Here is a 16,588-nt window from a genome sequence, read left to right on the forward strand (position 1 = left end):
GGAGGAGGAGGAAGAGGGAAAGGGGGGCGGACACACGAGCGCGCGCCACTTCCTTTCCTCCATCTGCCTGCCTGCCTGCCTGCGTTCCTCCCCAGCAGCGGCAGAAGAGGGAGGAGGAGGAAGAGGGAAAGTGTGGGGGGAGGAGGACGAAGAAGGGGGCGGACACACGAGCGCGCGCCACTTCCCTCCCTCCGCCTGCCTGTCTTGCCGCCTGCTTTTCTCCCCGGCCAGCACGGCCCCGCATCACTCTCTCGGCGGCGGCGGCGGCTCCTTCCAACGGGCCCCCCACATGGAAGATTGGTAAGCGAGTTTTGCCCATTGGGGCCAACGCTATGCCTCCGCATTAGCGATCCCAGAAAAGGGATCGCTATGCGGATTCATCGTTATACGGTGCGCTCGTAATATGAGGCCCCACTGTATTTGTGATACATCCTCCTTCTCAAAGAAGTATGGTTAAAAATACTTAAAATAAGTAAATAATAAATAAAATTTAAGTAGTAACAGTTCAAGACATGATCCTCTACTGGTGCCACTCCAATCCACTGTAGCAATGATTCTGTTAGTACTAGGTGAAAGAATTGTGTGCAAATGGGTTTTGAAAACTATCTGCCCCATTTCTGGAAAAAGAACGTGAGGGGACCGTTTCAATCTTTTCAGCGGAAGGTCCTCTCTCTTTTTAAAATGGATCTTTGTATGAACAGTGCCCATAGCACACTTCCCCCCTGCCTCGGAATGGTTAAATCTCTCCTGCCACGCTGCCTGAGCATGAAGTAAGGGCCAGCCCCATTGTGTTCCTGCCTCATCTTGGCTACCATCCACCCATCAGAGAGGCAGTGATACCCTCGCCTTCTTCAGGAAAGGAAGGAAATGGCAATGATGGTGGTATTGGTAGACCACCCTCCATAAACAGGATGAAAAGAGCACAGCCACAAGCACAGCTCTTCACGTTCCAAGAGAAATTGGGGAGAGGAGGAAGAAAAGATGGGGGTGATGACTATGGTGCGTAGATTAAAAATGAAAATATTTATTTATGCACTTATTCATTCATTCATTATTGATAAAGATGGCCTTTGTCCAACCACTGTGAGAAGGAAAATAGAGGTACTTACTACTAATGGGCAATGGTATAGCTAGTTATTTTTTAATTAAATGGTTGGCTCTAATGGATTCAGTCAATGACTGGCTCTGCCTTATAGGTGACTCCTCCTGTAGTGCCTTCACCTCAAGGTTCCTTGGAGAGAGGCATTGCAGAAAACAGCCAGGTCTGGAGACCTGCTTGAATCAAACTGCTGACAGCCACTTGTTTATTAAACTTCTGCCCATCCTGACGTTAGTTCTGCCGGGGGCCAACTGGGTGATAGAAGTGGATACTTCTCAGAAAGAGACGTGCATTCCACTCCCCCTAAAAGAAGAAGTGGTGACACTTCTGTGATGAGAATTTCACTAGATCCCACCACACTTTGTTGCTGTTGTTTTTTAAATGTGCTGTCAAGTCAGTTCCAACTAATGGCAACGGTATGAATTGATAACCTCCAAACAGTTTCTTTACTGAGTCAATCAGTCTTGTATTAGATTTTCCTCTCTTTGTACTGCTTTCTACTTTTCATAATCTTTTCTAGTGAGCTTTGTCTTCTTACGACACGACCAGGAAATGATAATCCTCATTTAGTCATTTTAGCTGCTATTGAGAGTTCAAGCATAATTTGATGTAAACTTACTTATTTACTTTTTCTGGTGGTACATTGTATCCATAAAGCAGCACATCATCTGCTCTTGACTCAGATAAAAGACATATAGATCGGGGCTGAACACTTCTGTACACTTTAGGAGATTCTCTAATGTAACCTGATCCTAGTTCCATTACTGTACATGGGCATTTCTGGGTCTATGTTTTAAAAAATACCAGTAGGGGGAGGGGTAATGTAAATGGCTATGATCAAGAGGGGAAAACACTGGATTTTGGGGTCATGGTGCCAGGCATTAAATCTAGAGGGCAAAATCCTATTAAGAATCTGCACAGACATAAGTGAAATCATATAATTTGCAGTAGTGAATGAATTGCTGATTACATGACATTCATTTTCTCAAGTGTAGGGTCCAGATACCCTGTGATACCAAGAGAAGCAGGCAGTGGTTGGCATTTGCAATGACTGTGGCAAAAACTGTAAAAATAAGTAAATAAAGATTTTAGGAGACACTAATTTAATAAACTAAAAATCCCTCTGTGACTTTTCCTTATGTTAAACAAATGCCTGTAAAAGCTCTCAGGGGTTCATGTTTAAATCCTCCCATGATACAAACTGGTCATTTTTAAGACATCTTTTTTGGAGAGCCCCTGTAGAAAAGTATTTGGATTTTGAGATTGTCCTTTGTTATCTGACCAGCTGACAGAAGGCTAAAACAAGACTAAGATGAGCTCATAATCTATGTGGGCTCACGCCTAACCTCCCTCTCTAAGCTGCTTTTGTGAGTTATTCTTTGGATCATGTTAAGTTCCAGTTAGGTAAAATTCATTTGATTTAAGGAAATAACTATTTTTGAACTTCCTTTGCTTGACTCTTGAAGAAATGTGTTGAATTGGAAACTGGAGGTGATTTAGTTCTTTTGTGTGTTGCACTGCAGTAACTTAATTTTAAAGAATTAAAAAAAAACCTCTGAAGGTCCTTCAACTTCCACATCTTTCTAGATACATAATGGTATTCTCACATTTAAGAGATATTTGTATATATGTGGTGGCACTGCCTAGGAATATTGATAAAGGCCAGAATCCCAATGAGAAAAAATATGCACATGAAGGCAGTTACATGGATGCTTTTCCCCTTTGGCAGGCCCGTCATATGACTGAGCATGTAACCAGTGCCAGACCAGGCATCCGAATGAGAACCTGTGTAGGAGAACAATTAATGCAACTGCCCTTCTACTGCTCATGTGCTCAAAGGATTCATGCCAAAGGGTGTTTTGCAGTTTGGAAAGAAAGATCATCTTCATATCTATGTCTAGAGTCCTAGTCAAGCATTAATCTCCTGCCTTACCCAGCAGGGGAGCAGAGCTATTGAAGATCCTTTCTTCAAGTCAAAGTGTGAAGTCTGCAGAAGAGAGGTTCCTGTTTGCATGAAGACTTTCCACATGAGTGAGAACTTTGGAAAACTGGAATATTTGCTTCTGTAGATGCTTAAAACTTTTCATACGAAGAAAGGAACAAGGACAGAGCTAGTTCTCTTGCTGCCATGTTGGACAAAGAAGGATGAATAATGTCTGAATAGGACTTAGGTGCCAAGTGAGAGATTTCTAGTCTCTCCCTCCCTCCCTGCATCTGTGCGTATTAAAGAGCATCAAAACATGTAGGCCCCCTTTTGTATTCTGGAGATATACTGTTCAATCATATATACATTGGAGGTGTATTATTTAGTCAGATCCCTAGCTATTGTCCATGCACTCTCCCTCACGCAATAAAAACATTTTATTTGAGGTTTTGAGGACTAATAGTTGCTTGACATGTGAATGAGAGTGAGGTGGTATAGAGGTAGAGTAAATTGTACCACTGAATGGCTGGAAGGGACCTGATGGATCATGGAATCCAACCCCTGTTCGTTAGGAGGCACAGTGGGGAATTGAAGTCTCAACTTCTGGCTCCATAGCCAGATACCTAAACCCACTGAGCTATCAAGCTTCTGGTGGCAAATGTCATTTTCTAATGTCCCTTGCTGCTTTTATACCTGGCTATGCATAAAATATGGTGGCGCTGTGGGTTAAACCGCAGAAGTCTCTGTGTCGCAAAGTCAGAAGACCTGCAGTCATAAGATCGAATCCACGTGCTGGAGTGAGTCCCCATTGCTTGTTCCAGCTCTTGCCAACCTAGCGGTTCAAAAGCATGCAAAAATGCAAAATGTGAGTAGATAAATAGGTACCACCACAGTGGGAAGGTAACGGCATTCTCTGTCTAGTCGTGTTGGCCGCGTGACCACGGAAGATTGCCTTTGGACAAATGCTGGATCTATGGGTTGGAAACTGAGATGAGCACCACCCCCTAAAGTCGGACACAACTGGTCAAATTGTCAAGGGGAACCTTTACCTTTATGCACAATTTCCACTTGGGTTAGATGGGGTTGCTTGCAAAACAACATTAAAAAGGTGATTTCTTATATTTGAAAAGTTATGTCATTTTATGGTTACTATTTTCTGTTGCCCATGCAGATCAGGTTAAAGCCTCTCTGCGACTAAGGTAGAAACATTTTCCATAATGGGATCAGTAGAGAGAGAAAAAGGCTTCCTTCTGAATCCCAACCACATACGTACACTCACCATTAATTTGCCTACATGTGTACTGTCTACTTAACTATCAATATTTGGTACATAATAGAAAAGTGTATATTGGATCAACTGGATTTGCATAAATATTGGCTTAGTGTTCAAGCAGGTAGTGGGTTTACTTTTGCTGAGAATATCTCTTGGATTTAAGCCAAAATCTTCACTGGCCTTAAGAAGGACAGTTATTCTTAAAAACCTATCCTCTAATCTCATATAGTACCCCTTCCTGTTAGGTGAATAATGTTAGTTTCATTAACATTCTCATTGACTTCTGGAACAGTGATATTCCATGCTGTACTGCATAGGTCACTAAACTATTTAGGAAAATGAAATCCAGTACTATGTAATGAACTTAGTAGGGATAGTTAAAGGAAACTTAATTGACTTATTTCTGCTATTTTCTCTCTTCCTTCTTATTGGTTTCATTAAACCATATATCTAAAATGCCAAAGGAAATGAAAAAGAAAACTCAGAGAGGTCTAGAGAGTCATCATGCCATTTATCTTTTTGTTTAATACTAATTTCTGCCACCTTCAATTTCTTTTTAATTTTTTAAAATTTTGTGCTTGATCATGCTCAATCTCATCAAATGATCAGAAACATCAGGGATTAATTTGTGCTTTCTACTGCAAAATTAAGGATTCTTTATTAAAATAATGAACAGTTCAATTAAATTGGAGTTTACATCATCTGGGATGGCACTCTAGAGAAGATGACGTGCTTTTGAAGAACAAGGATTTCCCTCCATCTTTAACACTAAGCCACAGCAGCAGTTCTGTTTTAAATTGCTAGAGAGACTGAAGAGGGTACATACAGAAGTGCATTGTCAGACCTAAAATACTTCACAGATCCAGACAACCTGGATTTATAGCTTAATGTTTTGTTAGGGGAGGGGATGGTGTTACAGAAAACATATTTCTTTAAGCCACCTATAGTGGTCGCAGTTGACCAGATAGGTGGGATATAAATGAAATAAATAAATAAATAAATAAATAAATAAATAAATAAATAAATAAATAAATAAATAAATAAATACGTGAAGTGTCTTTCATAAACCCCTTCCCCCCATGCTATAAAATGCTAAAGCATTCACAAATGTTGCCACCTGCACAGCTGATCACTTTATTCTTCTTTATTTGCAATGTGAATAGCATGTCTTCTAAGTAAATCCTCCCAAGATGGTGTTTCTGTTTTGGAAATTGTTCTCTCTTTCTGTGTGTGTCGGTGGGGGGGGGGGAGAGGAGGAGTGGCTGAAATGGCACATTCTGGTGAAAAGCAGATAGAATTTGCGATGACTCCTTCACGAAACAAAACTCAAGCCTTACTGCGGATTAAAAATGGTGTCCAATCCTCACATTTAAAAACTTCAGAAGAAATTCTGTAGCTTCTTGGCTTGAGGAGGGATTGCTGGGAAGCTAGTGATGTTCTTCTCACATGGGATAAGGGTGGCTCCAGTGGTTCCATTTTCATAGGATGCTGGATGGGCATGGATTCTCTGTTGCTACCCTGACCCTAGTGCTGCCAGTACCCAGGAAGCCTTCTAGCACTGGCTGCCTGGTGACATCCTACTTTAACTTCAGAAATCACATTACAACAGGACATGTGTTGCAAGAGGTTTTATGCCTGTTTGCAGCTAATCCTCAATAATTGCCTTTGCTGTAAATTATTTTGTGCATGTGCGTAACAGAGAGAGAGAGAGAGAGAGAGAGAGAGAGAGTGAGAGAGAGAGAGAGTACAGTACCACAATTGACTATCAGTTGAAAAATAAAATGGTTTCCCAGGAAGCCCAAAAAGAGAGGTAGCAGCAAGGTGTGAGAGAGGGCTGTATCTTATGGTCTTTCCTATTCTCTTCAGGTGTGGTAGCTTCAAGTGCCAGTCCAATCATCTTTTGTAAATTTAAATGGAAGCACACGCGTGCAGGAGGGGCGCATTATTGTGCCATCGATCTCCGCGGCGTCCTTTGCTTCCTCGGCCCCAGAAGACGTAGGCAACTGGGTCACGTGACTTTTTGGCGGGCCGGCGCTGATAAAAGGAAGCGCCGGCTCATTGTTTGGTCCTCTTTCACTTTTGGCACCCACCTGCCCACCCTCTTTCTAGTGTGCTTGTTTGGGTCGCTTGTTTTGGGGCCGGATAGGAATTTTTGACCTCTGTCCTGATTGGCTTATGGATGGGGGGATTTTTCGCCTATCCCACACTGGAAAAGGGTTTGTTGGCATTTGATGGTGGTTTTATAATCGGTCACACTGGCGGGTAGTGCAGGAAAAACTGGTTGTCACGGTGTCCCTTTTGTAATTATCATAAAGCCAACAGCGTGTCAGTCCTGATGGCTCTGCGGATCGTGCGATTACAGGGCCAAAGGAGGCTGATGCGCTGGACCACTTTCGGACCAAAGGCCATCAAATACGATGGCTAGAGGTCTGGGGTGTTAATTGAGGCCTTATAGGTTCCTCCGGTCGTTAGACAGCTGGAACCTGGGGCCTGGGACTCACCCATTGACTGATAAGGAATTATTTGGCATTATTTCCCCGCACTACTGCAGGCCCCCTCAATTTTGAAATTGGTTTATTTGGTGGCATTTAAATTGGTTTAATAAAGTGTGGCCCATATTTTAATCCAAAGAATTGTTGTCTTGCGTCTTCATTTCGGGGTTTGGGGGAGCAAAAACCTCATCTTGTGCTTTGCTATACATGACATCAACATCTCTTGAGTTAAGCTTCGGGTTTTAGCATGGCAAGTATTGTGTGTTGTTGTTGTTGTTATTGTTGTTGTTGTTTTAGCTTAGGAAAAGATGCACCAGATCCTCATGCTTATTTTCATGAACTCTTGAGAACTTGGAAAGACCAGTTATTTCTTTTCTTGTTCTTATGGTTACCAGTGATTGGAAAATCCCAAACTATATGAAGCTTCCATGGAGACTTTCCACACATATCAGAACCCTCATTCTTTGGGATTCTGAAACTGGTTTCCAAAATTCAATTGGAGAGCCAACTAAAATTGCAGAGGCTGTCAGCTTCAGAGCATCCTTCTCCATGCGTAGGCAGACAACAAAACCACATATGAACAGTTTGGGAATTGTCTAAAATTGTCTTTGTGGGCGTAGAATCTTCCTCACCTTTCTACTGAAAACATGCTTAGGGAATTATTGAATAGGGCTTCCATAGCACTCTTCCATATATGACTTCTTGTAAAAGATTTCTTTTCTGGGAAGAAACATGGCTTAAAATGAGAAAGTATTTTCCTTCCCTCCAATTCCTGTTCCCTCCTTTGACCACCACTCTCTTCCCTCTCTTCCAGTCTCCTGTCTTCCTTCCAATTAGACCTCTCCTCTTTGATCTCCATTTCTCCCTTGCCATTTGCAAATATGGGGCTGTCCTGTCACAGTGGATGTAAAATGAGTTTTGGATGCAAGTGTATGTGTGTGTTAGAGAGGTGGTCATAGGCTGCTTTTAGAATGATTGCAAAAGTGTGGGGTCACAAAGCAAGCTATTATAAATTGGGAGTCTCTTGTATAACAACCCCCCCCCCACAAACACTGCTTCCTCTGTTTCAAGGATGTCAGCAAAGAACATTGCCCAAAATACCAGACAAAACTCTACATTTTATACAACTTTCTAGCATGATACAATATCACAGAAGATATCTGTGGGGGCTATAGCCTCATTGCTTCTGGCTACTAATTAGTCAATTTGAATGTCTTGCTCTTTGGAGAAGCCCAATCTCTCTCCCACTCCCTATCTTCAGCTGCAGATAGATTGTTGTCTTACAGAGGGAAAAAAAAGAGTCAAGATCAGGCTAAAATCTATTCTAGGATGGAGTCAAAGGTCTCCATTCTCTAAAAGCTGCTTTGGTGAGTCAGTTCAGGAATCTGAGCATTTAAGTTAGTTAATTTGTTGCTAAATTTAGTCTGATTGAAAAGCAACTTGGGTTTTATAATCAGTCAATAACTGAATATTTCTGAATGTCTTTTAATTGGGTTATTTGTCAAAATCCTGTTGTTGATTGGATTGTTTTGCCTAATTCAAGGGTCACCTCCACCAATATGCTGGCCATGGCAACTTGATAGGTGAGATTTTAAAAAAGCTCTAAAAAGAGATCCATCCTTCATTATTAGTGTATAAATTCTAGTATATCCAGGATGTAGGAATTACTAAAACCAAGAGTGTTCGCAATGCAACTTCTGAGGAAAAATAAATAAATAAATAAATAAATAAATAAATAAATAAATAAATAAATAAATAAATAAATAAATAAATAAATAAATAAATGAAGGAAGGAAGGAAGGAAGGAAGGAAGGAAGGAAGGAAGGAAGGAAGGAAGGAAGGAAGGAAGGAAGGAAGGAAGGAAGGAAGGAAGGAAGGAAGCCTGGCAGCTTATACTACCTTATAGGCTCACTTACTTGCCATGGATTGCTTGCCAAGAAATCTGTGAGAAATACTGTGACAAAAATGGACTCACATGGTTTTCGAACTATGTGGTGGTGTGAAATATTACAGCATGGTACGTCAGAATGTTCACATCAATATTGCTCTCGAGAAAGGAGCAACTTCAGTGGTAATGTTAAAATTAGCCCATCTCACAGACATCACATACATTTCCTGCACATACTTTGGGCTTCGTTTTGTTTGGCCTATCAAGAGAACTGTATTGCAGTTGTCTTATTGCCATGATTAAATAGCTATCTTAAGGGGGGGAGGGGACCTTGAAGACACATAATACTAATTTAGTTCAAATCAAATATATAAAGAATTATACTCACTGGTATGTCATGTGCTGTTTTACCCTCTCTTTTTTGCTGTTGGGGAGGGAAGGGAAACCTCTTTTCTTCAAAGCTTTTGTGCACATTCTTGGGCAAAAAGAATTCTCCTCACTTTATTTTAAAAACAGATTGTTTATTAACAGAGAGGTGGTAACTTACAAACTGGAGCAAAAGTATCTGGAGAAAGAGCAATGTTTATAATGGGTCAGTGCAATGTAATGCCACTGTTTCATGGACCTTATTCTCACTGCAGGTTTTGAGCTGTACCACTTCAGATGTTGAGTTTCCTCCCCCCCCTTTTTTTGTTTGTTTTTTGTTTTGGAAATGCTTTCACCTGGAAAATTAGTGCCTGAGTGTGAAAATGTAGTTACACTCAAGACAGAAGAGGTCCCAGGCTTGAGGAGGCCATATATAAAGTGCCGTTTGGTGCTTTTCGATAGGCTCAGTGGGAGCAGCACTGACAAAAGTCATTGGTAACTGGCAATTTAATGTCTCTCAGGCCCATGGAGTGTCCAGGGCAGTGAAACACCAGAGCATCCTGGGAACTTCACATGGCAAATAGTGTCTTACAAGGACCGGACCTACAGCAAGTACCCTAATAATAACAGGTCCTTATACCAGGCCACTCTCTCCATGGCAGGTCTCTCCATGCAGATGTATTTGTTTAGTAATTTCACTCAAGTTAGACTCAAGTGCAGTTTAAAGTGGTGCAGCCCAGATATCCGTTTACCACCTAAGTGAGAACTAGGCTGTATTAAGTAACAAGGGCCAGGTGCGGAGAAGCTGTGACCATGCACATGTTGTTGGACTCCATTTCCCATCAACTCCAGCTAGTGTGGCCTATGCTCAAGGGAGATGGGGCTGGCATCCAACATCACCCACAGTGGCACAGATTCCACACTCCTGCTATAAAGTATGCAGCAAAATGTGGCTAACGCTGCCTCCGTGCTCCTGAATTTGTAGGTGCCTCAGAGGCAACTTTTGAACCTTGAGCCCCGTGACAAACCTGGGCATATGTGAAAGTGACCAAACCACCCAACTGAAACCCGGCAGAAATGAAGAAGAAAAATGGCTATTGGAACAGGCTTGGGAAATTGATGAGGCATTTATAGAAGCATCCTTCTAGAATTACATTATTTACAATCTTCGCACGAACATATGCCCAAGCAAAATAGGCACTTCTAGATTTGCATGGGCCCATATAAATGTGTTAATCTTCTAGCACTGTGCTGTGGCCTATGCATACATAGCTACACGTGTGTTTGTGAGCTCTTGCTTCCAAAAACAGTGGTGGGTATCAGCTGCCTGAAAGAAAGGTAGTTATTTTACATTATATATCTATATCTACTCTTAAACATATGGTACTTAAACAAAAAGAACCCTATATTGAAAAATTATGTTCTCAAAATATCACTTAATAAAACATGGTTAATACCATGAAGGAAATTGTGTGTTTGATAACAATTGGTTGTCATTTACTCATTAGCTGTGAGCTCTCTTTTCGCCCACCTTTTACTGGCTGAGCTGCTGTGATATTATCTCATAAATATACTGTCAGTAAGGCTAAAATGTCAATCACAGCAGCATCTGTGAAGGAAATTAAAAGTCAGTCAAAGAAAGAACATCTTACATAGTGTATTGGGTCATAAGATGGTATGCTGGTACCAGAAAGTGCAGAGAATCAGGTAGGAAGCCAGAGATCTGGAAGTTAAACAATCCAAGTGTCTAGCATATGAACCTCAAAAAAGAAGAGGCTGAAGGATGGAGAAAGAGGACACTGTGGATTAAGAAACAAGAACCAGGCACAAGGGAGGGAATGCTGTGTCCACGTCGTGTAGAAATCACAAATCAGGAGGAAATGGACAGAGGAAGCATAGAGCTTAGGGAGAGGGATAAGTAGCACTGACCAGGAGGAGAATTCGCACATAGCTAGCTGGTAAATGGATCCTTCAAACTGGATCTTGCTAGGGAAAAAGAGCTTTCAAATCTGGAGCAAAAGGTACAAAGGAGGTGGAGAAGAAGACCTGTATTTCACTTATTCATTCCAACTAATTGGACAAATCTTTGGGTGCAAGTATCTACATTTTATATAAATTCATTCCAGAGTTTGAAAAACAGCAGACAAGAAAGTTCCGAAGGTAATCTATACATTTACATTGAAGCAATATCATTTCCGCCCAACATTTATGCATCAAAGAACCAAACTGATGCTTTCCTTTTTTTAAAAAAATGCTGTTCATGATACATTAGTTAACTTAGGAGTGATCCACTTTAGAGTTGAGATTTTCTTCTTCCATTAGCAAAGCTGCAGAAAAGGGCAAGGCCAGATCTCAAAGCCAAAACTGGTAGCACACAGACTTGGGGTAAGGCAATATGAGGGGTGGGAAAGCTAGCCTGTGGATGGCTTGAAAAACAAAAGGCCCTCAGAGAAACAATTGTATATTATAGCTTAGTAATCTATTGTCTGTAATGCTTTTCCTTTACCTTTCATACAGTAAAGTACCATTCACATCTATATAGGACACATTCCAACATAGTTAAGATCTCATAATAATTAGCCTGTGTATTCAAACACTGAAAGCAGTTAACTGGGATCTGTTGCATGGCTCTTACTATTTAGCTGGGAATGAGGGCAACTTCAATGTGGTTGTAAGTACACAAGCTAGAACTCCACCAGCAGGGCCCAAGCTGTCTTTGCATTACCAAGGAAATTGTCAGAATGGAAGAATCTGTTTTACCAGCCTTATCATGGTCTGAGAAGGCAATGCTTCTCATTTTCAGACCAGTTAACATATAGAACCAGCTAGTATTCTGTAACTACTGTTCCAGGCAGCTATGATGGAGATGCATAATCTCCAGGCTTAAAAGGAAGGTACAGTGGTGCCTCGCAAGACGAGCGCCCTGTTTAACGAAGAAATCGCATTACGACGAAGGTTTTGCGATCGCTAAAAAGCGATCGCAAAATGATGTTTCCTATGCGGGAATTTCACTTTGTGATGATTGGTTCCCTGCTTCAGGAACCGATTCTCACAAAACGACAATTTTCAGCCAGCTGATCGACGGTTTCAGAATGGCCCCCGGGTTAAAAAAAATGGCTCCCTGCTCTTTTCTAGGATGGATTCCTCGCTGCACGGGCAGCGAAAATGGCCACGCTATGGAGGATCTTCGCTGGACGGTGAGTTTCAAGCCCATAGGAATGCATTAATCGGGTTTTAATGCGTTTCTATGGGCTTTTAAAATTCACTTTACAATGTTTTCATTCTACAGCGATTTCGCTGGAACGAATTAACATCATAATGCGAGGCACCACTGTACCTCAAAATGCCAGATGCAGGAGAGTGGTATCAGGAGACTGGCATCTAGTTGCCTTGTGTGCTCCCAGAGGCTTCTGGTGGGGCCACTGTGAGATACAGGAAGCTGAACTAGATGGACCCCTGGCCTGATTCAGTAGGGCTCTTCTTAGGTTCTTTCTTAAGTGTGAGCAAGTTGTTGCTTGAGTTTGACACAAACCTGCTTTATTTTGCTATGCCTGCTCTGCAACTTGACCATCAGCTCATGTAAGGTCATGTGGCTCCTTTTGAACTTGACCTAAAGGCATTTGTTTTGACTGCAAGACTATGATGGTGAGAAAGATGTCTGCAAACTGGTCCTTCTCATATGGTTAAATTATCCAGAAACATATTCAGCTATTTGGGACTATTACTATAAGGGAGCAGTTCCAACACCATCAGAAGGATATGCATCTATACTCTAGATTCTAGAGCCTGCATCACCAAAGAATCTGACATCTTTCTTGTGTAATATTCAGATAGAACCTTGTTTGCCTTTTGTGGTTACATTTTTAAGAGAGAAATATATATATAAGGTTGCTAACTCTGGCCACCGTTATAAGCTGCTGTAGATGTAGATCAGAGATGGAACAATACATGGGCATATTTTGTACAGGAGTTAATGCTGTGACTTCCTTGGACACTGAAACTTAGAAGAACCACTCAGTACAAGTTACAGCATGTTACAATTCATAATTCCTTTTGCCTTAGTGATACTGATTCATTAGTAGGGTAAAACCGACAAAGGCTTTTGTCGGTTTTGAGCTTCGTTTTTGTTTCGAAATGACAGACACTGGAGTTGGCCAACAGTAAATGGCTACAACATTTGCCGTTTCAATGAACAGATGGCTAGTAAAACAAGAATAGCATCCAATCCAGAGTTAGGAATGCTTAACCTTGTTAACTGAATGCTTAACCTGAGCATGCTTAACTCCGCTTTGGACAGCAGCCCAAGTGTTTAAGGCAAAATATTACAGTTCATTCCTGAAAAGTAAATATCTAAAAAGAAGAGTAGTAAATGGGAAGAGGAAGAGAGAGTGCATTATGATTTTTTTCCATTCAAAACCTGTGTTCAGTATGCACATGAAGTTCCCATTTTAGAAAGTCACAGCAAAACAGCTGAAAACTACCAACAATGAAACTGGTTACAATATCTAATTCACTGTTACATAAAATGCATTTACATTATAATAGCTAAGGAATGCATGTCATTTAAAGAGGCCTCCCACAGCAATCAATGAGACTTAACATATGCAGTTTGATAGACTTCAAATCCATTTTGTGTGTTCTTTGAGTGCAACGTATTTTCTTTTCTTTTTTCCCCCTTCCTCCCTTTTCTCGTGTCCATTGAGATCCCCCAGTTTAGCGAAAAGTCAGACGGTCGCATTATTATTCTGAATTGTATTATTTCAAAATTGTAAAGGTGGATCAGAAGAAGTATTCCTTTTGGTTTTCATTGACTGTGTTTTGCACGCTGAGCTCACTTTTCAGGGCAGTCTCAGCACTATCCTCATTTTCCGAACCTTTCACCTCCTTTTTTTTATATACACTTTTCTTTTTATAAATCCGTACCGCGATGGCAGCGATGCAGAGCAGAATGAATATCACAACAGCTATCACACCTGAGGGAGAGAAAAGAGAATAACAAAATGAGCAGTCGTGTGGTTTCAGTAGCAAAATAAGAGCACTCGTTCATCATTCCTGCAGCCCTTCTTAGCATTCAGTTGGATGGAGAATATGTGACCCCATCAGCTCTTGTAAACATAACCAATGGTGAGGGATGATAGGAACTGTATTCCGTCTAACAGCCTCTCAGGGCCACACATTTCCTGTTCCTGCTATTTGATATACTTTTACAAGCCTTTGAGATAGGTTATGCTCCAGGCCAAGCACTGGCTGAGTACGGTAGTAGTTGATCTAGGGCCTTTCAGTGGCGTTATCAAAGCCTTACAATGGCCAGTCACAACTCTGAGGGGAAAAAACATGAAACTCAGATCTTAGGCTTCTATGTCACCGAGTAATGAAGAACTACTTTAGAACAAAAATAAATAGTAATTCATTCCTAGCTGATGAGGTGGAAAATACAACTTTCCAAACTATACCAGATGTGGCTTCATGTTATTCAATCCAGTTCCATGAGTGTGAGCAAGACAATTTCAGTTCTATTTAATCCCATCACTTCAGTTTCTGGGTTAGTCAGTCGTGATTTGTTCTCACTTAGAGAAGCAGCAATCTGTTTCCTTTCTGAATTTGGCAAAACTTGTTCGTGAAAGTAAAACTGGGGCAGGTCAGTGGCTAAGAGGATTTTAGTGCAGTCCCAGCTAACAGGTGCAGGCTGTCAGAGTCAAACTCCATCCAAATATGGTAAAGGATATTTTTTAGCATGAGAAGTAGAGCCATGATCATTATGTGTCATGAATCGTTGCCTACTGGACAAACCTTTCTGATGTGGAAATCTGGGAAGACTAAATAATGGCCATTTTTTGTCTTCTGGCTGCTGAAAGGGTGTTCCTACTACCCATTACATACAACTGTACACAGCTTCCACACTGAAGCTCAGGCAGAATCTTGAGGTGTCAAACTAGTATATGCTTTTCCTTTTTTGTGTGTGTGTGTGTTTTCTTGGTTTTATTAAGTGTTTTACATTTTTGAGTCTATTGTCCTAGTGTGATTTATAAAGTAGACACCGTGGTTCATATATTTAAATAAATGCATAAACAAATAAGTGTTGCTTTAAGTTTTGAACTGTACATTTGATGACTAGCAGAAGTGGTGTGAATTGTTTTTGCTGGTTGGTACCACATAATGTGGCTTTCAAAAACCTAATCTTTTTGTTTTAGGGTTGTGTTGTTGTTGTACTGTGGGGTAGTACAGTATATGAAAAGCACACTTTGTTATAATAGAAATCCGAGCAAATTATTATAACAATTATTAATACATAATTATCATGATACTCCACCTGCAGAATTCTGCAGAAAAGTATTGCTTTAAGTAATGTGAGGTTCTTTGACAGTCATGATGCCATAGAATTCATAGCCAGCTCACACACACAGAGGTTGCTACTCAGAGCTAGAATTATCAATACATGGATATACATGCAAAGGTCAAGCCTCGGTCAAGTGTGAAGACAGCATTCTAGCCTTTAGGGAATTACAGCACAATGGAGTGACAAACTAGAATCCATACTACAGATCTTCAATATCCAACATGTAGAAGGTGGAAGCGCTAAGCAATAGAGATGTGTAGGAAGGAGCAGGACCAGAGAGTATTTTCCCATTATCCATCATGTAGTTATAAACACACAAGACCTAGAAGATCTGAACAGAACTAGAGACATCCTGTGATTACCTGAATGCATTCTATATGTATCAGATTATTTGGAAATTAGTGGAAATCAGTCAGGAGGCTGAAATGTCTTTTGTTCATTCACTTCACAGTTTCTGTGAGTAACTTGTGTAGCCCTAGCCAACACAGAATGTTCTAAAGAATGTTAAAAACATCATTCACAAAGGTGTAGTTTTCATTTGGAAAGAACAATGACTACATAATTACAATTGTTCTAGTCAAGTTTTTACATGTTAATTGCTACTTTCAGCTTATCTAGGGATCTGAATATTTCAGGAGATGAAATGACATTTCAATCTTCGTTCCACTTTAGACTTGGTAGCTCTAACAATTGCCATAGCAAAGATAATATAACTGATTTGTGCAGATCATAGCATTTGAGTCAATTGGCTAAACTCAAACAAGCTTCTGATGGTGGAGGAGCTGGCCATATATCCCTGTCTTAAAGCAAAAAGACTGACGAGAGAGGAGATCTGGCCAAAGTTAAATACTAAGTTGTTGTTTGTATGATTAGGCATTACAATTCAAGCAAGAAAATTTGAGATAAAGAGATGAAATAAAACAAGCTAAGCATCCAAAAGACTTCATCAGCAGGATGAGGAAGCTAGGATAAGAAGCATCCCTCACATCAGGCCAGGAGTCCATTTCTGCCGAACACTCCCTGTGCACACACACACACACACACACACACACATGAAACCAGAAACCATCATAATCCATGTCCAATTTTGGCTGCACCTTGCTGTAAAGAAATTTTGCCACTACAGGAGACTTCTATTGATAATAATCATTTTTTGAATGAATTTATTTTATTTGATTGATTGATTGATTGATTGATTGAGGCAAAAAG

The 16,588-nt window shown here is 40.7% G+C and overlaps 1 protein-coding gene across 1 annotated transcript in view; it reads right to left on the reverse strand.

Annotated features, from left to right (window-relative positions):
* Positions 1–11,075: 11,075 nt before the first annotated feature.
* Positions 11,076–16,588, reverse strand: part of CNTNAP4 (contactin associated protein family member 4) — a 341,638-nt gene continuing 336,125 nt past the window's right edge. The window contains exon 24 of the mRNA XM_072992357.2: positions 11,076–14,015. Coding sequence (XP_072848458.2) covers positions 13,822–14,015 — 194 coding nt within the window. The 3' untranslated portion in view covers positions 11,076–13,821. The remainder of the gene's footprint in view (positions 14,016–16,588) is intronic.

The sequence above is a fragment of the Pogona vitticeps genome, chromosome 2, assembly GCF_051106095.1.
Source record: "Pogona vitticeps strain Pit_001003342236 chromosome 2, PviZW2.1, whole genome shotgun sequence".
Taxonomy (NCBI): domain Eukaryota; kingdom Metazoa; phylum Chordata; class Lepidosauria; order Squamata; family Agamidae; genus Pogona; species Pogona vitticeps.